This window comes from Neoarius graeffei, chromosome 23 (assembly GCF_027579695.1).
Source record: "Neoarius graeffei isolate fNeoGra1 chromosome 23, fNeoGra1.pri, whole genome shotgun sequence".
NCBI classification, from domain to species: Eukaryota; Metazoa; Chordata; class Actinopteri; order Siluriformes; family Ariidae; genus Neoarius; species Neoarius graeffei.
In genome coordinates this window covers 28,557,535-28,584,289 of record NC_083591.1, presented here as the reverse complement: position 1 = coordinate 28,584,289, position 26,755 = coordinate 28,557,535, and the positions used below count along the sequence as shown (strand labels likewise).

The 26,755-nt window shown below is 46.6% G+C and overlaps 1 protein-coding gene across 1 annotated transcript in view; it reads right to left on the bottom strand.

Annotated features, from left to right (window-relative positions):
• kirrel1b (kirre like nephrin family adhesion molecule 1b) overlaps positions 1-26,755 on the bottom strand; it is a 90,911-nt gene that overhangs the window by 21,844 nt on the left and 42,312 nt on the right. The window contains exon 11 of the mRNA XM_060905395.1: positions 2,924-3,140. Within this exon, the coding sequence (XP_060761378.1) occupies positions 2,924-3,140 (217 nt within the window). The remainder of the gene's footprint in view (positions 1-2,923; positions 3,141-26,755) is intronic.

The following is a 26,755-nucleotide window of genomic DNA, read 5'->3' as shown; positions in this document are numbered from 1 at the left end:
CAGGAGAAAGGTGGAGCAGAAGCTGAAGGAGAACAGCATGAGGGTGGTCTGGGAAGGTGTGAAAACCATTACAGGCCACAATACAAAGACCAGAGTCATTGAGGGGACAGTGGAGAGGGCGAACGAGTTGAATGACTTCTTCAATTGGTTCAACCAGCCCACATCCCCCCCCTCACTGCAGCCATCTCTCCTTCTTCCCTCAACACACCTCCCCCCAGTCATCACAGCAGCCCCCTCCTCCCCCACCTCAACACAGACTCCTCTATGCGTTACTGCAGACCAGGTCAGAGGTCAACTGAGGAAGCTTCACCCCAGGAAAGCAGCAGGCCCGGACAAGGTGTGTCCACGACTACTGAAGACCTGCGCTGCTGAACTGGGTGAACCACTCCAACTTATCTTCAACCTCAGCCTGCAGCTGGGGAGAGTGCCAACCCTCTGGAAGACATCATGTATCATTCCAGTTCCCAAAAAGAATCCGCCCAGCGAGCTGAATGACTTCCGACCGGTGGCACTCACTTGACATCTGATGAAGACGTTGGAGCGGCTCTTCCTCAGCCTCCTCAGACCCCAGGTACAACATGCCCAGGACTGTCTGCAGTTTGTGTACCGGGCAGGTGTTGGTGTGGAAGACGCCATCCTCTACCTGCTACACCGAGCCCACTCGCATCTGGATAAGGGAAGTGGCACAGTGAGGATCCTCTTCTTGGACTTCTCGAGTGCCTTCAACACCATCCAGCCCCTATTGCTTCAGGACAAACTGAACAGGATGCGAGTGGACCCCTGCCTGGTCACCTGGATCTCCAGCTACCTCACTGACAGGCCACAGTACGTCAGGCTGAAGGACATCACGTCTGACACTGTGATTAGCAGCACTGGAGCACCCCAGGGCACGGTGCTGGCCCCTCTTCTTTTCACCCTGTACACCGTGGACTTCTGCTACAACTCGGAGCCGTGTCACATTCAGAAGTTTGCCGATGACACAGCCATCGTTGGGTGTATCAGTGACGACAGAGAGGAGGAGTATAGGAGCCTGGTGAGGGACTTTGCTGTGTGGTGCAACAGGAACCATCTGCAGCTCAACACCTCGAAGACCAAAGAGGTGCAACAGGAACCATCTGCAGCTCAACACCTCGAAGACCAAAGAGCTGGTCATTGACTTTGGGAGGTCCAGACCAAGGTCATGACCAGTTCTGATCGAGGGAGTCGAGGTGGAGGCTGTGGATTCCTACAAGTACCTCGGGCTGTGGCTGGACAGCAAGCTGGACTGGACTTGCAACACCAATCACTTATACAGGAAGGAACAGAACAGGCTATACTTCCTTAGGAGGCTGCGGTCCTTTAACATCTGCAGGAAACTCCTGTGGATGTTCTATCAGTCTGTGGTCGCCAGTGTCCTGTTTTACACCGTGCTGTGTTGGGGGAGCAGCACATCCAAGAAGGACACATCCAGGCTGGACAAACTGATCAGGCGGGCCGGCTCTGTGGTCGGCATGAAGCTGGACTCTCTGGTGATGGTGGCAGAGAAGAGGTCTATGGACAAACTATTGAACATCATGGACGATGCCAGTCACCCTCTGCACACCGTCATCAGCAACCAGAGGAGCCTGTTCAGTGACAGAATGCTCCTTCCCAAGTGCAGGACGAACAGACTCAAAAACTCCTTTGTCCCTCACGCCATCAGACTGTACAACTCCTCTCTGGGGGGGAGGAGGGGTAACAGGAGGACAGAGGACGGGAAGGAGCAGTAGCCTAGCCTAACAATAAGCAATACTGGACAATGTGCAATATAATGTGCAATATAAAGTGCAATATCTTTCCTGCTTCCCCCACACACACACACACACTTACCCTAACCCCACTTCTTCCCCCCTTTCCCCCCTCCACCCTTCCTCTCTTCCCCTATCTTATTCTTTTATATTTGTATATGTAAATACTAATTTATTTTAATTTATCTAGAAGTTTTTCTCTATTTCTTTTCTCTGTTTATCTGTAATGGTGCTGCTGGAATCTTAATTTCCCTGAGGGAACCCTCCCAAAGGGATCAATAAAGTTCTAATCTAATCTAATCTAATCTAATCTAATCTAATCTAATCTAATCTAATCTAATCTAATCTAATCTAATCTAATCTAATCTAATCTAATCTAATCTAATCTAATCTAATCTAATCTAATCTATTTGGAAGTCCCAAGTATAAATGATCTGTGACCCTGTAGAACAGGATAAGCAGCTACAGATAATGGATGGATGGATGGAAGTATAAATTATACTGTCTGTATACTCTTAAGGATTAAATGCAATGTCTGGTTGTTGGTTACACCAGGTCTGAGAGGTGCATGCAAATACATGCTCCACATGCTCATTTTTGTGATGCATGTATAATTCAGTAGTACACTGATGCCATGTCTGTCAACATGTAGTCGTCAAAATGTCTAGCTACTATAAACATTAGAAATATTATTGTGCAGCTTAAAATGTATTTTAATATACTTTATTTCTTTTGTTCTTAAACAATTGTCAAACACTGTAGTTATTAAATAGCATCTATCTGAGCAAAGCATGTGTGTTCCTGCTTCATAAATATATATTCTAAGAAAATGTATTTATTTCATTAACACTGAATAGTTTGACTGCTTGCTATTATTTAGAATTGAAGACTCCTGGCTATTCTTGAGAAATAGAAAAAAGAACTAAAACTGCAGAGCTTTTTTTCTTCTTTTTCTTTCTTTCAGCCAAGCTGTGTTAAAGGTGAAGAACTCACTGTTTTATAATCCTATACATATTTTAAATGCGCTATAGGTTCTTGACTGTAAATAGCATTGTGTAATTTTGTTAGCTAAAACTTTTTAATTACTAACCCAGTTTCTTGATTTATATCATGATATTTTGATGTCTATGCTGGTCCTGATAACAGTGCTGTCTCACCTGTCTCTGCCAGTGTGATGATCATGGTACCTGGTCCAAATGAGTTCCAGGCTGTGCAGTTGTACGTGGATTGAAAGTCTGACTCTATCACATTATTGATGGTGAGGGTGGAGAGCACAGCACCCCCTTCTGATGCAGGCTTGCTCTGCTCTACTGTGTATCTCTCTGACAGAGTGCCTCTATCTTTCTCCCACACATTCTCCTTCCAGGCCCAAACCTGCAAAAGGAAACACATACATGACCTGCCAAATATAGCCTATAAAGGGCCTTCACAACATATTTGTACTCTGGCCATTCTTGCCAACCTGAGTAGTGCAGATGGTATGTGGTTTTCTATGTAGTCCTGGTTATATATGCACAGCTACCATCCTACTGGTATTCTGGACCACCAGGATGGTTTCTTTCTGGAGCTAGTAGACTGCATTTCAAAGTTGTCCCACGGGTTTCCTGATGCATTTTCAAACATTCCATGGGCAGTGGTTACAATAGGTGATAGTATCTTTTCTATGAGCAATGATGACTGCTCAATGTGTTAGTCATTCTCAAGAGGAAGAAATGTCATGCAAGCATGATGTTGATGTTTACTGAATGTGAGTCACTCAAGTGCTGATACTGATCTTATTGGAAAATAAAGTATTTAAGTGCTGATATTGTTTTGAATTGAGGATGGTCACTCAAGTTCTGATACTGCTCTCAACTGATTTTGAGCATCACTAGCTCTATTAGTACTATACTCTCTGGATGATGAGAATCATTGTATATTACTGATACAGTGTACCTACTGATTTTAGTTAAAGTCAAGGCTGTCAAGTTCCTGTTATTGTACTCTGTGTGAAGGATGAAAGTGTCAATGCTGTTTTCTGTTGATTTACTCAGGGTTAGATACTGTTCCAACTACTGGCCTCTGATCAGGTTTGTCTCTTTACACAAACAACCTGTTAAAGTATAAAGTTAAAACAATACAAGCTAACTAAAAAAAAAGAAGTCTTCCATAACAGTAATGCGCCATAGATTTACAGTGAAGTAGTATGAGTATTCAGCTTTGGAATGTTCTATGAGCAATAGATTAAAAAATAATGAACATAATGTACTGTAATGCTGAAAGGAACTGTGTTATGCTAGAATTATTGGCTAAATAGCTCTCCATATAAATGGAGAGCTTTAGACAATCTTAATCAGTGTGCATGTAATGCATTATAATCAACATTGCCATGACATGACACCACAGAGTGCTTGAGTCCAGTCAGTGCATTTAGCTAATGGTCCATGTAGAGAGAATGGGAAGTTACAGTATGTTACAGTGTGTTGGATGGGGGCACCATCTTGGGAGGAACATACTCTGTTACCTGAGCTACTATGGTGGTTACCTGCTTACCTTTTGTTTTGCTAAGTTGGTTAAATCGGTCAAATCTGATGGAGAAGAGATGGAAAAAGAGAGAAATGGGACCCTACTGGAAGAAACTGAATTGCAATGGTATTTGGACAAACTAAGCAAAAATAAACACAGCTAAATATGTCATGGCAGCCAGAGACTGGATTACAGACCACTACCACCACTTGTATACCTGCAAATTGTAAACCATCTCATTTTTGTACTGAGTATATACACTGTGAGTTTAAAAGTTACAAATTCCTAGAACAGTTCTGGGATTCCAATGATATCCAAAATCACATATAGTAGACCTTTTTTTTAAATTACTATTATTATTTTTTTACCAGCAGGTAATGCAGACCCTTTCCACTGGCTACCACCATTAGTATATTTCAGAGATGTGGAAACCCTCCAATGGTTAAAATTCCCCATGGAGCCATGTCAAAAGATGGCTTTTAATGTTAGTAGGTTTCCAGGAGGCAGATTAAAATATTTACTTTACCGTTTTGCTCCCAGGCCCACAGAATACCATTACAGCATAATGGCGGTCAATAAATGGTTTTCAGCATGAGTGTGAATGGGGTAATTGTTTGCATTACTTAATCTCAGTGCAGGTTTTAATACTCTATCCATCCATTATCTGTAGCTGCTTATCCTGTGTAGGGTTGCGGGCAAGCTGGCGCCTATCCCAGCTGACTATTGGCAAGAGGCCGGGTACACCCTGGACAAGTCACCAGGTCATCGCAGGGCTGACACATAGAGACAGCCATTCACACTCACACCTATGGTCAATTTAGAGCCACCAATTAGCCTAACCTGCATGTCTTTGGAATGTGGGGGAAACTGGAGCACCCGGAGGAAACCCATACAGACATGGGGAGAACATGCAAACTCCACACAGAAAGGTCCCTGTCGGCCATTGGGCTAAAACCCATAACCTTCTTGCTGTGAGGCGACAGTGCTAACCAATACACCACCGTGCCACCCTGGTTTTAATACTACAATTTACAATATCCTTTTGCAAAGATTTTTGTAAGAAAATTGGATCTTCTGTGACTTCTGAGTCAGTAAATGCTAAATTTTGCATGAAGACAGAAGTGATGCTTTGTTTTTCCATAAGGCATTGTTCTAGGGTCACTGTTTACATATGCTACCTGTAGGTAATTATTCATAAACACATTATTAGCTTCCATTGCCATGCTAATGATACAGCATGACAGAATATATTACCATACATATGCATATGAAAAACTTGAGTAATAAACTTATCAATTCTATGTAATGGGTGGCATGGTGGTGTAGTGGTTAGCACTGTCGCCTCACAGCAAGAAGGTCCTGCGTTCGAGCCCAGCGGCCGGCAAGGGCCTTTCTGTGTGGAGTTTGCATGTTCTCCCCATGTCTGCGCGGGTGTCCTCCGGGTGCTCCGGTTTCTCCCACAGTCCAAAGACATGCAGGTTAGATTAATTGGTGGCTCTAAATTGACCATAGGGTGAACATGAGTGTGAACGGTTGTTTGTCTCTGTGTCAGCCCTGTGATAACCTGGTGACTTGTCCAGGGTGTACCCCGCCTCTCGCCAATAGTCAGTTGGGATAGGCTCCAGCTTGCCTGCAACCCTGTAGAACAGGATAAGCGGCTACGGATAATGGATGGATGGATGGATGGATGGATACTAAGTAACATATATATTTGGTATTTGTGGATGTTATAAAAATCAAGATTAAAATCAAAACTTGGTTCATATTCAGTGTCAGCTATCAGCCAATGACTAATTAATATTAAGAAAAGCCATGTGTTTTTGAATGGAACATATGTCAGCAATTTTATAAAATCAGTTCATGAATAAATGTTTATTCAAGCATGTATCAAAAATCTAAATGGTTTTGTCTTTTTAAATAAATTTTAATAATTATCAATTTTCCCTCTCACACACACACACAGACAGAGAGAGAAGTTGGTGAAGGTGTTTCTACTTTACTAAAGGCTACAAAATTATTTAAATTTAAATATGCACATCCTCCTTCCATATCCTTTCCTTCGTATTTTCCTAACCTTCATTTATTTAATATTTTATATTTCATAAGTATTGTGTGCAGTAAGAGCTGCCCTGTAATGTCATGTCTCATTATCCACAGAGTAGTCACGCAGACATAGTTGGGGGATTGGAGGGAGGGTGAACTCATTAACACTGAAAGGTGGGAGTGACAGAATAGAGATGGGAGCAAAAAAAAAAAACTTTCAAGTAAAAATATATAATAAAAGAGACACGAGAGTGAAAGAATAGAGAGAAAGAGAGGACGGGGAGAGGAGAAGGAAGGGGAGAGATACAAGAAGAGAGGAGAGCAGGGTAAATTGCTGAGATTGTTAAAAGCACTCACTTGCCATGTCTTGCTGTCTGCTTCTCATGAGCCACACTGAACTGTACAGGACTTTTTAATTCTCTCTCACCCTCTTTCGCGGTCTTTCTCTCTCCCTTCCATTTTATTTAATTATGAATACATAGCTGTTTTTATTACTTAAGATGAACTTTGTGGCAATGCAACAGAATGGGCGGGCATGTGCTTATAGTGGCTGTGTTTTCATCAGAGGTGTCAGTATGGGAAGTAAAATGGGATCTCTTTGCTGGACTTGTTGAGGAATTTTTTAAACAAATCACTGCACATGGGTGGCACGGTGGTGTAGTGGTTAGCGCTGTCGCCTCACAGCAAGAAGGTCCGGGTTCGAGCCCCGTGGCCGGCGAGGGCCTTTCTGTGTGGAGTTTGCATGTTCTCCCTGTGTTCGCGTGGGTTTCCTCTGGGTGCTCTGGTTTCCCCCACAGTCCAAAGACATGCAGGTTAGGTTAACTGGTGACTCTAAAGTGAGTGTGAATGGTTGTCTGTGTCTACTGGCCCTTTTTCAGCTCACTTCAGCCCAACACGGCTCGCGTTTCGACTACCTCAGAGCGGCGCAACTGGGCTCGCTTCAGCCTTACTCAGCACCCAAAACTCGCACGGTTTTGGAGTGGGGCTGAAGTGAGCCAAACCGAGCCGAGTGGGGCTAGGGGCGTGAGGAGACACTCCCCTGTGCAGTGATTGGTGAGGAGGAGTGTCCACACACGCCCCGCGAGCACGCTGGGATCTGTAAACACCGTAAACCCGGAAGAAGAAGAATTACGAATTACGAGAATTTCTGAAGCCTTATGCGCCGTGCCTCATCTATACGCTCTTGCCAGTATCTGTTGGCGTTGTCGGTGACAACAAGCCACAGCACCAAGACCAGCAACACTAACGACTCTATGTCCTCCATGTTTATTGTTTACTATCCGGGTCGTGAGACTACTGCTTAAAAGGTCACTGATGTCACTGTTTGCGCCGCCTAACGACATCACGTGACATCCACCCACTTTCACTAACTCCACCCAATGTGTCCACCCACTTCCAGCCAGCACGGTTCAGCGCGGTTGTAGTCGAAATGCAACTCCAACAGCCCCACTCAGCTCGACTCAGCCCAACTCAGCACGGCACGGCTCAGCCCAACTCAGCAGCGTTGGTAGTGGAAAAGCGGCATATGTGTCAGCCCTGTGATGACCTGGCGACGTGTCCAGGTTGTACCCCACCTTTCGCCCGTAGTCAGCTGGGATAGGCTCCAGCTTGCCTGCGACCCTGTAGAACAGGATAAAGCGGCTAGAGATAATGAGATGAGACACTGCAAAGTATTTAATCAGCAAAATGTTGGATATTCCCTTTTAAAAAAGTTTAAAAATGTATGGTCTGAAAAGCTCTTTGAAATAGATGCTTTTATCACTCTTGAAATCAGGGTCTTAGTGTGTACAACCCCGATTCCAAAAACATTGGGACAAAGTACAAATTGTAAATAAAAACAGAATGCAATAATTTACAAATCTCAAAAACTGATATTGTGTTCACAATAGAACATAGACAACATATCAAATGTCAAAAGTGAGACATTTTGAAATTTCATGCCAAATATTGGCTCAGGGCGGCACGGTGGTGTAGTGCTTAGCGCTGTCGCCTCACAGCAAGAAGGTCCAGGCTCGAGCCCCGTGGCCGGCGAGGGCCTTTCTGTGCAGAGTTCGCATGTTCTCCCCGTGTCTGCGTGGGTTTCCTCCGGGTGCTCCGGTTTCCCCCACAGTCCAAAGACATGCAGGTTAGGTTAACTGGTGACTCTAAATTGACCGTAGGTGTGAATGTGAGTGTGAATGGTTGTCTGTGTCTATGTGTCAGCCCTGTGATGACCTCGCGACTTGTCCAGGGTGTACCCCGCCTTTCGCCCATAGTCAGCTGGGATAGGCTCCAGCTTGCCTGCGACCCTGTAGAAGGATAAAGCGGCTAGAGATAATGAGATGAGATGAGATGAGAATATTGGCTCATTTGAAATTTCATGACAGCAACACATCTCAAAAAAGTTGGGACAAGAGCAATAAGAGGCTGGAAAAGTTAAAGGAACAAAAAAGGAACAGCTGGAGGACCAAATTGCAACTCATTAGGTCAATTGGCAATAGGTCATTAACATGACTGGGTATAAAAAGAGCATCTTGGAGTGGCAGCGGCTCTCAGAAGTAAAGATGGGAAGAGGATCACCAATCCCCCTAATTCTGCACCGACAAATAGTGGAGCAATATCAGAAAGGAGTTCGACAGTGTAAAATTGCAAAGAGTTTGAACATATCATCATCTCCAGTGCATAATATCATCAAAAGATTCAGAGAATCTGGAAGAATCTCTGTGCATAAGGGTCAAGGCCGGAAAACCATACTGGGTGCCCGTGATCTTCGGGCCCTTAGACGGCACTGCATCACATACAGGCATGCTTCTGTATTGGAAATCACAAAATGGGCTCAGGAATATTTCCAGAGAACGTTATCTGTGAACACAATTCACTGTGCCATCCACCGTTGCCAGCTAAAACTCTATAGTTCAAAGAAGAAGCCATATCTAAACATGATCCAGAAGCGCAGACGTCTTCTCTGGGCCAAGGCTCATTTAAAATGGACTGTGGCAAAGTGGAAAACTGTTCTGTGGTCAGACGAATCAAAATTTGAAGTTCTTTATGGTAATCAGGGACGCCGTGTCATTCAGACTAAAGAGGAGAAGGACGACCCAAGTTGTTATCAGCGCTCAGTTCAGAAGCCTGCATCTCTGATGGTATGGGGTTGCATTAGTGTATGTGGCATGGGCAGCTTACACATCTGGAAAGACACCATTAATGCTGAAAGGTATATCCAGGTTCTAGAGCAACATATGCTCCCATCCAGATGACGTCTCTTTCAGGGAAGACCTTGCATTTTCCAACATGACAATGCCAAACCACATACTGCATCTATTACAGCATCATGGCTGCGTAGAAGAAAGGTCCGGGTACTGAACTGGCCAGCCTGCAGTCCAGATCTTTCACCCATTGAAAACATTTGGCGCATCATAAAACGGAAGATACAACAAAAAAGACCTAAGACAGTTGAGCAACTAGAATCCTACATTAGACAAGAATGGGTTAACATTCCTATCCCTAAACTTGAGCAACTTGTCTCCTCAGTCCCCAGACACTTACAGACTGTTGTAAAGAGAAAAGGGGATGTCTCACAGTGGTAAACATGGCCTTGTTCCAACTTTTTTGAGATGTGTTGTTGTCATGAAATTTAAAATCACCTAATTTTTCTCTTTAAATGATACATTTTCTCAGTTTAAACATTTGATATGTCATCTATGTTCTATTCTGAATAAAATATGGAATTTTGAAACTTCCACATCATTGCATTCCGTTTTTATTTACAATTTGTACTTTGTCCCAACTTTTTGGGAATCGGGGTTGTATGTTTTACCTGGAAAAGTGCATATAGCATTTTATTAGTAAAGCATTTCTTTAAAATCTAATTAAAGGTATGTGGCAGTGAGAGCGTGGTCAAGCGTCGGTCTGTGACCGGTGGGCGGAATCAGGGAAGGTAAGTGGCAGAATCACTGCACCTGATGTTGGTTAATCTGTGTTTGTGTCTCTTCCCCAGTGACCGCGCCCTATATAAGGAGAGAGAGAGCAGAGGAAGGAAGCTCTCTCCCCAACCAGACGACTGGTGTGTGTGTGCGCTGAAATAGCCAGAGAGTTGTTAAAGTCTGAAAAGACTGAAATAAAAAGGATTTTTGTGGAACTTAATTCTGGCCTGCCGTCTTTCTGTGCTCCACCCCTACGAACTGTTACAGTGGTGCTGAAACCCGGGACACGAGCACAGGAAGAACAGCCCCATGGAGTCCTCCCCCTTCGTGGACCTGGTCCATGCCCTCGCCACAGCCCAGCAGAGCCAGCACTAGGCGCTAGCCACTCTCCGAAAGGAGCAGGAGCACCGGTTCGAGGCCCTAGTGCTGGCGCAGCAGGAAGACTGGCAGGCATCCACCACCTCCACCGCCGCGGGCCCTTCTCCCCTCACCCTCACTAAGATGGGCCCGCTTGACGACCCCGAGGCCTTCCTCATGCTCTTCGAGCAGGCAGCAGAGGCCTCGGGCTGGCCGGTGGAACAGCGCATAGTGCGCCTCCTCCCCCTGCTAACGGGCGAGGCGCAGCTGGCCGCGCTACAGCTCCCCACTGATCGCCGGCTGGTCTACGCAGACCTTCACCGGGCCATCCTCCAGCGGGTGGGGCACACCCCTGAACATCAGCGACAGCGCTTCCACGCTCTGCGTCTGGAGGAAGTCGGCCGGCCATTCGCATTTGGCCAGCAGGTCCGGGACGCCTGCTGGCGGTGGTTGAGGGCCGACAACCGTGACGCCAAGGGGATCATCGATCAGGTGGTACTGGAGCAGTTCATCGCCCGCCTACCAGAGGGAACCGCGGAGTGGGTCCAGTGCCACCACCCGGCGTCGCTGGATCAGGCCATCGAGTTGGCGGAGGACCATTTGGCGGCTGTTCCGACGGCAGGACAGCAGACATCCTCTTCTTCCCTCTTTTCTCTCTCTCTCTCCCCCTCTCTCCTCCTGTGTCTCGTCCTCACCCCATTTCCCCACCGTGGAGGCGGGGGCCGGCCGCACCCCAGCCGGCCCGTCACACCCGCGGTGCCCTCCCGTTTTTTCCTTCTGTGTCTGTCTCTTCCCCCCCCCAGGTGAGTGAGTCCCAGAGCGCCGGTGCAGAGAGGAAGCCTGGGCCGGTTTGCTGGTGCTGCGGGGAGCCGGGCCACCTCCAACAGCAGTGCTCGGCGATGGAAGTGGGCGCGGTGGTTCGGATCCCCGACGCGCCAGGAGCCGCCCTTGATCGGGCCAGAGCGTATCGCATACCGGTGAATATCCAAGGGGATACATATCAGGCTTTGGTGGACTTTGGCTGTAATCAGACCTCAATTCACCAAAGCCTGGTGCAAGACGAGGCATTGGGGGGAGGACAGGGGGTGAAGGTGTTGTGTGCGCACAGGGATGTTCACAGCTACCCTTTAGTGTTGGTCCACATTCTTTTCCGAGGGGAAAAATTTAGAGTAAAGGCGGCAGTTAATCCTCGCCTCACCCACTCGATAATTTTGGGGACTGATTGGCCGGGATTCGGGGAGCTAATGAGCCATCTAGTGAAGAGTGGGTCCTGCCGTAGTTCAGCAGGGGGAGGTCCTGGTGTCACTTTGGTGGGAGCAGCTGTCACAGAGCCATCTACGTCATCTCCGTGTCAGAATGAGGAGCAGCAGGCTCCTCCTCTCTCGGGGAATCCCTTGCGGATTTCCTGTTAGAACAATCGCGAGACGAGTCTCTGCGACATGCGTTTGACCAAGTGAGAGTAATCGATGGTCAAACGCTCCAGCCAAATGCCACCCTGTCCTTCCCCTATTTTTCTATTATGAAGGATAGGTTATACCGAGTGACGCAGGACACTCAGACTAAAGAGCAAGTCACGCAGCTTTTTTTTTTTAAAAGAAAACCTATCCACCTTTATTGGATAGGACAGTGTAGAGACAGGAAATGATCAGGAGAGAGAGACAGGGAGGGATCGGGAAATGACCTCGGGTTGGAATCGAACCCAGGTCCCCGAATTTATGGTATGGTGCCTTATCCACCTGAGCCACGACACTCCCAGTTATGCAGCTTTTGATTCTAAAGAGCCGCCGGGAATTGGTATTCCAGGTGGCTCACTTTAATCCCATGGCTGGACACTTAGGGCAGGCTAAGACACTAGCCCGAATAATTCTATTGGCCAGGGATTCGCAGCAATGTCCGTAGGTGGTGTACGGCGTGCCGCGAATGCCAGTTAGTAAATCCAGCGGCCATTCCAAAAGCGCCTTTGCGCCCTCTCCCATTAATCGAGACCCCGTTCGAAAGAATTGGGATGGATCTCGTCTGGCCATTAGATCGGGCAACACGAGGGTACTGCTTTATTTTAGTTCTGGTGGGCTATGCAACACGATACCCGGAAGCAGTGCCTCTTTGCAATATCTCAGCATGCAGTATTGCGGAAGCGCTCTTCCACGTCATCTCCCGAGTTGGAATCCTGAAAGAGATTCTGACTGACCAAGGCACCTCGTTTATGTCACGTACACTGAACGAACTGTATGGGTTATTAGGTATTAAGCCGATCCGCACCAGCGTTTATCACCCACAAACGGACGGTTTAGTTGAACGGTTCAATCGCACCCTTAAGAATATAATTAAAAAATTCACAAGTAAGGATGAACGTAATTGGGATAAATGGCTCGAACCCTTGTTATTTGCAGTGCGAGAGGTCCCCCAAGCCTCCAAGGGGTTCTCCCCATTCGAATTGTTATATGGGCGTAAGCCACGCGGCATTCTAGATGTGCTGCGAGAAAATTGGGAGGAGGGACCTTCACCCAGTAAAAATCAAATTCAATACATTATGGACCTGCATGCAAAACTCCACACACTCACACATCTAACCCAGGAGAATTTGCGGCAGGCCCAAGAACGGCAAACCCACCTGTATGACAGGGGTACGTGCCTTAGGGAGTTCGCACCGGGAGATAAAGTTCTCGTACTGTTGCCCACATCGAGCTCCAAATTAATCGCCAAGTGGCAAAGACCCTTTGAGGTCACACAGCGAGTCGGGGACATCGACTACGAGGTGAGGTGAATGGATAGGGGTGGGGTGCTACAGATTTACCACCTCAATCTGCTCAAACTCTGGAACAAGGACGTCCCCGTGGCGTTGGTGTCGGTGGTTCCGGAGAAGGCGGAGCTGGGGCCAGAGGTTCAAAAGGGAACATTGGCATCGCGTACCTCTCCAGTCCCCTGTGGAGACCACCTCTCTCCGACCCAATTCGCGGAGGTCGCCCAGTTGCAGACCGAGTTTTCAGATGTGTTCTTGCCCCTGCCCGGCCGCACTGACCTCATAGAGCACCACACTGAGACGCCCCCAGGGGAGGTAGTGCGCAGCCGCCCTTACAGGCTACCCGAACACAAGAAAAAGGTGGTTCAGGAAGAACTCGAGGCCATGCTCGAAATGGGCATCGTCGAGGAGTCCCACAGTGACTGGAGCAGCCCGGTGGTCTTGGTACCCAAGACCGATGGGTCGGTCTGGTTCTGTGTAGACTATAGAAAAGTCAATGCCGTGTCTAAATTCGACGCATATCCAAGGCCTCGTATTGATGAGTTGCTCGATCAACTAGGCACAGCTCACTTTTATTCGACACTGGATTTGACAAAGGGTTATTGGCAGATCCCCTTGACTCCATTATCCTGAGAAAAAATGGCCTTTTCCACACCGTTCGGCTTACACCAGTTTGTCACACTTCCTTTTGGGCTGCTTGGGGCCCCACGCCACCTATGCGGCCGCGTACCTAGATGACATCATTATTTATAGTAATGACTGGCCGCGGCACCTACAACACCTGAGGGCCGTCCGTAGGTCGCTGAGGCGGGCAGGTCTCACAGCCAACCCGAAGAAGTGTGCGATTGGGCGGGTGGAAGTACGGTATCTGGGCTTCCACTTGGGCAATGGGCAGGTGTGTCCCCAAATTAACAAGACAGCAGCAATTGCGGCCTGCCCGAGGCCCAAGACCAAAAAGGGGGTGAGACAGTTCCTGGGGCTGGCTGGCTACTATCGTAGGTTTATACCTAATTATTCGGACGTCACCAGCCCACTGACTGATCTGACTAAAAAGGGGGCACCAGATCCGGTCCAGTGGACGGAGCAATGCCAGCGGGCTTTCTCTGAGGTGAAGGCTGCACTGTGCGGGGGGCCACTGTTACACTCCCCTGACTTTTCTCTCCACTTTACATTGCAGATGGACGCGTCGGACAGAGGGCTGGGGACCGTTCTGTCCCAGGAGGTGGAGGACCACCCCGTCCTGTACATAAGCAAGAAGCTGTCGGTGCATGCGGGGCGCTACAGCACCATCGAAAAGGAGTGCCTGGCGATCAAGTGGGCGGTCCTTGCCCTCCGCTACTACCTCCTAGGGCGCTCTTTCACCCTCTGTTCAGACAACGCGCCCCTCCAGTGGCTCCACTGCATGAAGGATGCCAATGCGCGTACCGTATCACCCATTGGTATCTGGCACTCCAGCCCTTTAATTTCAAAGTGGTCCACAGGCCGGGGGCGCAGGTCGGGGGGGAGTTGGCTGCAGGCCGGACGGCTGCCCGGCCTGAGTCAGGCGGTGGGGGTATGTGGCAGCGGGGGCGTGGTCAAGCGTTGGTCTGTGACTGGAGGGCGGAGTCAGGGAAGGTAAGTGGCAGAATCACTGCACCTGATGTTGGTTAATCTGTGTTTGTGTCTCTTCCCCAGTGACCGCGCCCTATATAAGGAGAGAGAGAGCACAGGAAGGAAGCTCTCTCCCCAACCAGACGACTGGTGCGCTGAAATAGCCAGAGAGTTGTTAAAGTCTGAAAAGACTGAAATAAAAAGGAGTTTTGTGGAACTTAATTCTGGCCTGCCGTCTTTCTGTGCTCCACCCCTACGAACTGTTACAAGCTACAACAGGGGTCTAAATCTTCTTCTTTTGGCTGCTCCCAATTAGGGGTCGCCACAGCAGATCTTTCGTCTCCATTGCTCCCTGTCTTTTGCATCCTTCTCTACCATTTTCATGTCCTCTCTCACCACATCCATGTATCTCCTCTTTGGCCTTCCTTGTTTTCGTGTGCCTGGCAGCTCCATCCTCAACATTCTCCTTCCAACATACTCTGCATCTCTTCTCAGGATGTGCCCATACCATCGCAGTCTCATCTCTCTTAGCTTAATTCCTAAGATCTCCACATGTGCTGTCCTTCTGATGTGCTCGTTCCTTATCCTGTCCAACCTTGTCACTCCCATTGCAAACCTTAACATCCTCAACTCTGCCACGTCCAACTTTGCCTCCTGTCTCTTCATTAAGGGTACTGTCTCCAATACATAAATCACAGCTGGTCTCACCTACTGTTTTATATATCTTACCTTTCACTTTTGCTGGGACTTTCCTATCACAAATGGCTCCTGAAATCCTTCTCCAACTGCTCCACCCTGCCTGCACTCTCTTTTTCACCTCAGTATCGCAGCCCCCGTTTTCCTGCACAGTTGACCCCAGGTACTTGAATTCACCAATTTTCTTTATGTCTACTCCTTGCATCTTCACTACACTCTCATCCCCATTCTCATTGATGCACATGTATTCTGTTTTGCTACTGCTCACCTTCATTCCTCCATCTCTTCAAACCCAGCTCAACCTCCTTTCTACTTTCACCACCTGTCACAATATAATTCGCAAACATCATGTTCCATGGTGACTCTTGCCTCACTTCGTCTGTCAAGCTATCCATCACTATGGCAAACAAGAAAGGACTCAAAGCAGATCCTTGATGAAGTCCCACCTTCACCTTGAACCATTCAGTCATTCCAACTGCACACCTCACTGCTGTTTCACTGTTCTCATACATGTCTCGCACCACTCTAATATACTTCTCATTCACTCCACACTTTCTCATACAATACCATAACTCATCTCTCGGAACTCTATCATATGCCTTCTCCAGGTCTACAAACACAATGTAGCTTTCTCTGGCCTGCCCTGCCCTTCTCGATTAACATTCTTAAAGCAAAAATTGCATCTGACGTGCTCTTTCTTGGCATAAACCCGTACTGCTGTTCACAGATTGCTACTTCTCTTCTCAGTCTTGCCTCCAATACCCTTTCCTATAACGTCATGGTGTGGTTCGTCAGTTTTATCCTTCTGTAATTACTGCAGCTCTGTACATCTCCCTTATTCTTGTATATTGGGACTAGCACACTCTTTCTCCATTCATTTGGCATTTTCTCATTCTCTAAGATCTTATTAAACAATTTTGTTAGGAACTCCACAGCCATCTCACCCAAACATCTCCAAGCCTCAATCAAGATACCATCTGGTCCAACTGCTTTCCCAGTCTTCATTCTTTTCATGGCTGCCCTCACCTCATCCTTACTAACCAACTCTGCTTCTTGATTTGCTGTCTCCAATGAATCTGACCTTTTCTCTCTTGGATTCTCCTCATTTAATAAATCCTCAAAGTATCTTTTCACCTTCTTAATACACTCTCCTTGTTTGTCAGCACATTTCCATTTACATCTTTCATCACTCTTACCTGCTGTACATCCCTCGCTTCCCTGCCTAGCTAGTCTGTACAGGTCTTTCTCTCCTTCTTTGGTCTCCAGTCTTTCATTCAACTCCTGGTATGTATCTGCTTTCGCCTTTGCGACCGCTCTTTTTGCCTTCTGTCTCGTCTCTCTGTATAACCGCCTGCTTTCCTCATCTCTCTGATCGTCCCAATTCTTCTTTGCTAGCCTCTTCTCTTTTATAATTTCCTGCACTTCTTTGTTCCACCACCATGTCTCCTTGTCTTCCTTCCTCCTTCCCGATGACCACCCTAGCACCTTCCTTGCTGCCTCTCTTACTAGTATAGCAGTAGTATCCCAATCTTCTGGCAGACTTCCATTACCACTCAATGCTCGTCTCATTTCTTCCCTAAACTCCTTCTGATGTTCAACCTCTTAGTTTCCACCACTTAATCTTTGGCTGCACTATTTCATGCTTCCTCTTTTTCACTTTCGAGCTCATCCTGCACACGACCACTCGATGTTGTCTAGCTACACTCTCCCCTGCCATCACTTTACAGTCTCCAATCTCCTTCAGGTTACCCCTTCTGCAGAGTATGCAGTCCACCTGTGTAGATCTTCCTCCCCTCTTAAACGCCACGCTGTGCTGCTCTTTCTTCTCAAAGTATGTATTGACTATTGCCAGATTCATCCTCTTTGAAAAATCAACCACCATTTGCCCTTCCACATTTCTCTCTCTTACACCATATCTGCCCATCACATCCTCATCTTCTCTGTTTCCCTCGCCAACATGTCTGTTGAAATCCCCTCCTAACAACACGCGCTCCTCCCTTGGTATACTTTCTACCACTTCATCTATGTTTTCCCAGAAAAACTCTTTCTCTTCATTCTCACATCCAACCTGTGGGGCCTACACACACACAACATTGATTACCACTCCTTGAATCTCCAACTTCATGACTATCACTCTATCTGACACCCTCTTAACATCAATCACAGTGTTAACTAACTTTCCCCTCAAAACAATACCAACACCATTTCTCTTTCCATTGACTCCATAATAAAACAACTTCCATCCCCCTCCAATGTTCTTGGCCTTGCTTCCCTTCCACCTTGTCTCCTGCACACACAAAATGTCCAACTTCCTTCTTTCCATCATACCTGCTAACGCTCTCGCTCTACCTGTCAATGTTCCCACATTCAGTGTTCCTACCCTCAATTCTAAGCTCCTTTCCTTCCATCTTTCACGCTCTCTCCTAACACACCTCTCCCCTCTCTTTCTCCTTCTCCGTTTTGGCACAACAGTAGCATACTTTCCACCGGCACCCTGTTGACCAACAGTACCAGAGGCGGCCACTGTTAACCCGGGCCCGACCGATCCGGTATAGTATTTCTCTTTTCAATCTGCATGTTAGATTTGGCACAGTTTTACACCGGATGCCCTTCCTGATGCAACCCTCTCCATTTATTCAGGCTTGGGACCGGCAGCAAGAGTACACTTATGCACCCCCAGTGGCTGGATTCTAAATATGTATTATGCTGGGGTCTGGGCTGGATTCTATATGTATGTATGCTGGGGTCTAAATATGTATCTTAAATAATTTTTAAAACTACATTATATACACAAATACATAGTACCAGTCAAAGGTTTAGACACACCTTCTAATTCAATGTTTTTTCTTTAATTTTATTAATTAAGATTTTATATATATATAGTCAAAAGCTTGGACCCACTGGATTGAATTTACATTGATCAGCCATAAGAGTAAAACCACCTGCCAAATTCCGTGCGTGGACACCACAAGACCTCCAAAATGTGCTGTGGTATTTGGCACAAAGATGTTAGCAGAAGATCCTTTAAATCCTGCAAGTTGTGAGGTGGGGCCTCCATAGATTGGACTTGTTTATCCAGCACAATCCACAGATGCTTGATTGGATTGATTTGGGGAATTTGGAGGCCAAGTCAACACCTTTAACTCTTTGTCATGCTCCTCAAACCATTGCTCAACAATTTTTGCAGTGTGGCAGAGTGAAAAGAGGCCACTACCATTAGGGAATACCACTGCAATTAAGATGTGTACTTGGTCTTAAATAATGTTTTGGTAGGCGGTATGTGTCAGAGTAACATCCACATGACAGTAACAGAGAAAAAAAAAGAAAAACTGGGATTTTATTTTTAGAAGAAACCTTTATTATTCGTCACATGCAGACTTCAAGCACAGTGAAATTCATCCTCTGCATTTAACCCATCTGAAGCAGTGAACACACACAGACACTCAGAGCACTGGGCAACCACGCCAGAGCGCCCGGGGAGCAGTCAGGGGTCAGGTACCTTGCTCAAGGGCACCTCAGCCCAAGGCCACCCCACGTCAACCTAATTTTAAAGCATTTACCAGTTTATTAATGATGTCATTTCTTCTCACAACATGTTAATGTTTAGGGACTGAAAACATTTAGTGATGAACCGTTTCAGGTGTTATTTTGTCCCATTCTTCCTGCAAACAAGTCTTAAGGTGTGCAACAGTATGGGGTCATCATTGTTATATTTTTTTGTTTCAATATTACCACATATTCTCTTTTGGGGACAGAAGGGACAGGCTCCCTCTTCTTCCACAGCCATTTCTTTGTAATGTGTGAATGTGGTTTTGCATGGTCTTGTTGAAATATCCCTGAAAAAGATGTTGTCTTGAAGGCAGTACTTGTCATGCTCCACCCTGGACATCCGCTCCTGAGTTTGCGGATCTTCCACGTCAGCTCCGATCCGGATCTGAGACGGGAATTCCATCCTGCCTGCTTACCCGTTCAGCAAGCGCTCACCCGCATTCACTTCCTGATTACCACCGCTGCCTTTTTAAACACCGTTCTCAGCCACAGACAGTGCCAGAAGGTCTCGTATGTAAACTCTAGCCATTTTTTTGCCTCGAGAGTTTTTCATGTTTTTTCCTCCAAGTGTTTTTTCATGTCTTTGCCTGCCTCATTTTTTTCAAGTCAAGCTTCAAGTTTTTTTTTTTACCTGGACTATTTCCGTTATTGTTTTCTTAATCAAGTTTGTTTACATTTTTGCCATACCTCTTTCTGGAGTAAACCTACTACACTTCTTGGATTACTGTCTGTGCGCGTGTTCTGCTTTTGGGTCCTAATTCATCGCACCTCTACCAATCCTAACAGTACATTCTGGACAACATGGATCCAGCAGAATTCACCCATCTGAGAATGGCCGTCCAACAACAAGGGACTCTCCTTGGGACCCATCAACAAGACCTACGACAAGTCAATCAGACCCTCGCCACCCTGTCTGACTCACTCAACCTCCTCACCACGCAGATGCAGTGTTATCAAGCTGTGCCTACCCCTGCCCAGCCATCTCCGACTCCAGCTCCAGCCACCACCTTTCTCCGTGAGCCAAGACTCCCAGCACCTCAACCCTATGATGGAGAACCAGCTAATTGCAGATCATTCTTGTCTCAGTGCTCATTAATCTTAGAGCTGCAGCCTCTGGCCTTCCCCACAGAACGCTCCCGGGCAGCATATACCATCACACTTCTCACCGGCAAGGCCAGGGAGTGGGGAACAGCAGTCTGGGACGCCGATGCACATTTCTGCTCCAACTTCAAAGATTTCTCCAAGGAGATGAAGTGAACTTTTGACTGCTCTCTGTCTGGCCGGGAGGCGGCTAGAGAACTCATGGAGCTGTGGCAGGGGTCCCAGTCTACCTCAGACTACGCCATCGAGTTCCGGACTTTGGCGGCATCGTGCGGTTGGAACGAGAGTGCCCACGTCGATGCGTTCCTGCACAGCTTGTCCGACGCCATTAAGGACGAACTGGTATTGCGGGAACTGCCGTTGGACCTCTCCAGCCTCATAGACCTCGCCAACTGTATCGATGCCCGTATCCAGCAATGGAGGAGAGAGAAAACTCGCCCCAGCTTCACCTCCTCTCCATCTCCCGCCTCATCTGTCGAACCCATGCAGGTAGACCGGGTTCAGGTGTCAGCTGAAGAACGACAGCGCTGGCGGAGCACAGGGGCCTGCTTCTACTGTGGTCAGCTGGGACACATCTGCTGAGCCTGCCCATTAAAAGGACGAACCTACCAGTGAATCGAGGGGTCCTGGTGGGCAACACTTGAAACCAGCCCCCCGCTGATTGACCGTTACTCCCTGTCATCATCATCCTTGACAACCAGCATCACCACCTCCAGGCCCTCGTCGACTCAGGGGCGGACAGGAACCTGATCTGCTCCGCCACCGCCAAGCGTCTGGGAATCCCGCTACTCGCTCTCAATGTTCCTCTCACCGTCCTGACACTCAATGGCACCGGCTTGACCACCATCACCCACCTCACTGCCCTGCTCACCCTGAGGATTTCCGGTAATCATTCTGAAACCATCCAACTTCACGTCATGAACGACCCCCACGTACCCATCATTCTAGGATTACCTTGGTTAATGCAGCACAACCCCCACCTAAACTGGGCCGACAACACCATCTTAGGCTGGAGCCAGTCCTGCCTAGCTTCCTGCCTGCACTCCACTCTGCCTCCCGCCAAGCCACCACAGCCTTCAGCCAGCGAGTTTCCCGACCTCTCTCACATGCCTCCAGAATACCTGGATCTAAAGCTTGTCTTCAGCAATGGCCTTCCCTCCTCACAGACCATATGACTGTGGAATTGACCTCCTGCCCGGGACAGCGCCACCCAAAAGACGACTCTACTCTCTCTCTCCCACCAAAAGGTAAGCCATGGAGGAGTACATTTCCGAGTCCTTAGCAGCTGGGATCATCCACCCTTCCTCCTCCCCAGCAGGAGTGGGATTCTTCTTCGTGGAGAAAAATGACAAGTCGCTCCACCCCTGCATTGATTATCGAGGTCTCAACGCCATCACGGTCAAGAACTGCTACCCACTACCACTCATGACCACAGCCTTTGAACTACTCCAGGGAGCCAAGGTATTTACCAAGCTGGATCTACGTAATGCCTACCATCTCATCAGGATTAGGGAGGGAGACAAGTGGAAGACGGCCTTTAACACCACCATGGGTCACTATGAGTACCTCATAGCCCCCTTAGGCCTGACCAATGCTCCGAAGTCTTCCAGGCACTCGTGAACAAAGTCTTAAGGGACTATCTCAACATCTTCATTTTCGTGTACCTGGATGACATCCTGATCTTCTCCCGCTCCCTGGAGGAACATCAGGGTCATGTCCGGTAGGTCCTCCAGCACCTGTTACACAAAGTTACCTTTGCCAAGGGCGCTGACACAACCCCATACCATGACACACCCTGGCTTTTGGAATTGTTTCTGGTAACGATCTGGATGGTCCTTTTCACCTTTTGTCCAAAGCACACAGTGTCCATTTCTATCAAAAAAAAAAGATCTGGAATAGTGATTCATCTGACCACAATACACATTTCCACTGTGTGATGGTTCATTCCAGATGCCTTCAAGTCCAGAGAAGTCAACAGTACTTCTGAACACAGTTAACATAAGGCTTCCTTTTTGCACAGTAACGTTTTAACTGCCATTTGTGGATGTAACTCTGTAGTGTTGTATTTCCAAAGGCTTTCCAAAGTACTCCTGAGCCTGTGTAGTTATATCAGCTATAGATGAATGACAGTTCTTGATGCAGTGCTCTCTGAGGGATCGGAGATCACAGATGTTCAGCCTTGCCCTTTCCGCACCTAAATTCCTCCAGATTGACATGTTTAATGATATTTTGCAGCACAGAGGGTGAAATATCCAAAACTCCCCCCCATTGTTTCCACTGTGTGATGGTCCATTCCAGATGTCCCCAAGCCCAGAGAAGTCGATGGTGCTTCAAGACACAGTTAACATAAGGCAGGGGTGTCAAACCTGATCCATAAAGGGCCTTGTGGCTGCAGGTTTTCATTCCAGCCATGCAGCAGCACACCTGACTTGGCTCATTCAATCAACTGAACTGTCTTCACACAGTCAAATACTTGCAGCCACACCCACCCTTGATTAAAGGGTGGGTGTGTCAGTTGATTGAATAAGCCAAATCAGGGTGCTGCTGCATGGCTGGAATGAAAATCTGCAGCCACACGGCCCTTTATGGATCAGGTTTGACACCCCTGACATAAGGCTTCCTTTTTGCACAATAAAGTTTAACTGGCATTTGTGGATGTAACCCCATATTATAGTGCTTGACAGAGGTTTATTAAAGTAATCCTGAGCCCATGTGGAACATTAGCTGAGGCATTAGTATTGGGCATTTTGATAATGGCTTATGGTTAAAATCTATTTCTAAAGCAAATGTAAGCAGTGAAGCATCATACATCATACTTGCAAGAGTGATGTTGTACTGAATATCAGCACGGCTGTGAATCAGCCAATCACAGTCATGCTGATATTTAGTACAACAGCATGATTGCGGGTATGATATTGCTTTTATACAACAGCTCTATTAATCAGAAATTAATATCAAGTAACTGACATTTCAGACACAATATGGCCAAATATTTTTGTTCTGCCACCAAAATTAGTTCCTAAAGAAGTCACAGCTGGATAGAGCATTGCATGTTGCCAGGCAACACACAGTTTCAATGTAATAAACTATTGCTAGAATTTTATGCTTATCCTAGGAACCCTTTTTGACCAACAGGGAATGGGTTCTGTTCTGATTCGCACACCAAATTTTTAACTGTTCAGAGCATTTCGACCAAAAATAAATTGGTTCAGAACCTGAAAAGTTGGTTCCCAGTTGAAACCAAATTATAGCTGGCTTTTCCAGCATGAACCATGATGACATCACTGGGCATGTCATTAGTTTGGAGAGGAAGCAGAGTGCAGCTATTGAGGTATTTCACCCACGTGACCAAGTCACGTGACGCAGCCATTTTGGACGGCACGCTTAAGTCCTTCAGTGCAAGGCGGTATGAGATGGTGGAGACCTTTGCACATTTTAACAAGAAAGTAAGCTGTGATTCGTATTAAATTGGATCTGTCTTTTATCACAAACACTGTACCCAGCCTTGGTATGGAGCCCTGTTTATTTATTTCTGTGTCCCATTTCTTTCTAGCCTCTGTTATTGCGTTTTATGTCTGATGTCTGCTACATGCAACCCTAGACAAATTAACACTGCCTTGTTTCACTGCTCAGATGGGTTAACAAACACTGACCCATCTACTTTTTGCTATATATTTTATCAAAATTGCATTAACTGATAAACTAACCTGAAATGAAATGATCACTGCAAAGTCTGGAGTACTCCGTTTGCTCCCAATCCTGTCTCTTCACAGCTGCAATCCATTTGGCCCTCTTGTCTGGGTCAGTAGGAAACCGGTAGTGATGTGTCGGTCGCGAACGATCCGGTTCAAAGAGCCGGCTCTTTGAAGTGAACGACGGGAGCCGGCTCTTCGGTGGGAGCCGAGTTGGGGAGCCGAATTAGTTTTTTGTCCTTAGGTGCCTCAGAGAGAGAGAGACTTTCACAAAAAAAGTTGCTGTCCGATTGCGTCTTTGTGTTGTCTATTACCATTCAAAAGAAAAAAAGTAGCATGGTGTACGCCTACTTTTTTTGGTTGGGGGGGTTGATGTCATTCACAGCTGCGAAAATACGAAAATTGGTGTAATGCTTAAAGCTGTGGAGCGCAGGGGAGAGGAGTCTGTGAGGCACCTGAGGAGGGGAAAATCAGCTGTGTATTTTATATTGGTAATATAACACAGTTTTGCATTATGTTTGTGAGAAAATAATTTATTAATTGGTAAGTAAGTTTTATTTCTATAGCTAGAACATTGTTACACTGCTATACTTTACAAAGCTTTACAATGGCTACAAAAACTAAAAAATAAAATGGAAAACATCCTATTGATAAAATATAAATAATAATGTAATTAATTAACTAGTTAATTGCAGCAATTAAATCAAAAATAAAATCTCAGGAGTCGTTTGGGAGCCGAAAGAGCCGGCTCCTTATAGTAAGAAGAGCCAAAAGAGCCAGCTCCCGAAAAAGAGCCGAAATTCCCATCACTAGAAACCGGTAAAAGGAGCATCCTGCACGCTGTCCCTGTCTGTTGTGGCAGCCCACAGCACAACAAGCAAACACCATGGTTATTTATAGAGTGCTTACTGAAAAATTAATCTATTCTAGGTGTCTGTAACACGTTTTTTTTCAAGCTGGTTCTCCCTCTCTGTCTGCAGCGTTAGTATGTAGCTTGACATTCAAAATGGCGGACACCGGGGCATCACGTGACCCTGTGACGTCAGGTGAAATACCTCAATAGACCTCTTGCAGTCATGTGACCGAATCCCGGCTGGAATGTAAACAGCCACCATCTTGTCGGTCAACAACACAGCTGAATATTGTTGCACTCGTATACAAAATGGATCAATTTCAACCGACGGACTACACAGCTCATTTTTCTAATGAACAGATAACTAGATATATGTCTAAAATAAACGACCTACAGATTAGTGACCCTTATCGATTACCCCTACAGTTTTTAAATGAGAAGCCTTAAAGTAAGGAGAGGACAGGCGCGCTTCCCCATAGACTCCCATTATAAACATGGCAGCGCTTGTACTGCAAAATCAGAAAAGTCACTCGTTTTTAACTCGCTCTAGCATCCTCATTTTTTACACTACAGACAAAAAAATTACATCAACGTGTTCAGGAGAGCCTTGTGGCACTCAATGTGAAAGAATTTTGTGAATATCTCCTTCCAATTTCGTGTAAATCCCCATTGTTTGGAGGGTGCACTCTGAGCAAATACTGCCCTTTTTGTGTGCCTTTCTGTCTCTAAGCGCAGCGCGTGGGTGGGGGAGGGGATGCTCGCTCTCTCACACACACACACACAGGAGGGAGGGGCTGCTCCCTCTCAGAGAGACACAGGCTTGTAGCATCAGGGCAAGTCACACATTCACACAGTTCAGTGGAGCTCCTGCACTTGCGGCTGCTACGCGCACTGCATCACTCTCACAATTTCCCACAGGGGTAATTATATGCCATACAACTCTCCGGCATTGTGGCACGGTAATATTTGCAGATTTGGGCGAAAAACAACGAAAGTCAGTGTCGGTAAATTGCGATGGCAGAAATATGGCGTTTGACCGACAAAATAGCATCTGTTTACAATCTGTATCGGCTGTGACGTCACATGCAAGTGGACTATAGAGAATTCAATGGAAAAGGATACATCTTCGGAAAAAATTTGGATTAAAAACAAACATCTGCAATAACAGAACAAAAGCTCGCAGTTAAACAGTGCACTCTGCCATCTTGCTACTACTGTTTACTCTTGTTGTCCCTTGTGCAATGCCATCCATTCATCATGCATCCTTGATTACAATGGTTCTGCTCAAAATGGGTGAAAACGTGGGCTGATTCACTGGCACTAAGGTTCAAAGAATCCTGAACAGAACTGGTTCAAGAACTCATTCCCTGTTGGTCAAAAGAGAGTATGGTTTTGGAGAGGTGTGAACTGTTTGCTCAGACAGAGGCTCAAACTTCTCTCCTTTCCCATAACTGACTTGCAGCGATAAAATAACTTTTTTTTTTTTTTTTAGTTGTTTGTACTGATTGAAAATGTCTGTGTACACCAGTGTTCTGTAAGGGTTAAATGGTTGAGGTTCTGTCCTAAATTAATTCATGTAAATGTGTGGCAAAAACCCAAAGTGTATATTTTACTTTATTGGGTTAAATTTACTATTACTGTTAACTAGAAAAAAGTAATGTTGACTTGGACTCTTGCACATGCGCAAATTAATGCATGGTAATCAGAGAAGGTCACTCTTTCAGTGTCCTTATGTTTAGTACCAAAGATATTACTAAAGTAAATAAATTAAACCAGTCACATAAAGTTGAAGGCGGCACGGTGGTGTAGTGGTTAGCGCTGTCGCCTCACAGCAAGAAGGTCCGGGTTCGAGCCCCGTGGCCAGCGAGGGCCTTTCTGTGCGGAGTTTGCATGTTCTCCCCGTGTCCGCATGGGTTTCCTCCGGGTGCTCCAGTTTCCCCCACAGTCCAAAGACATGCAGG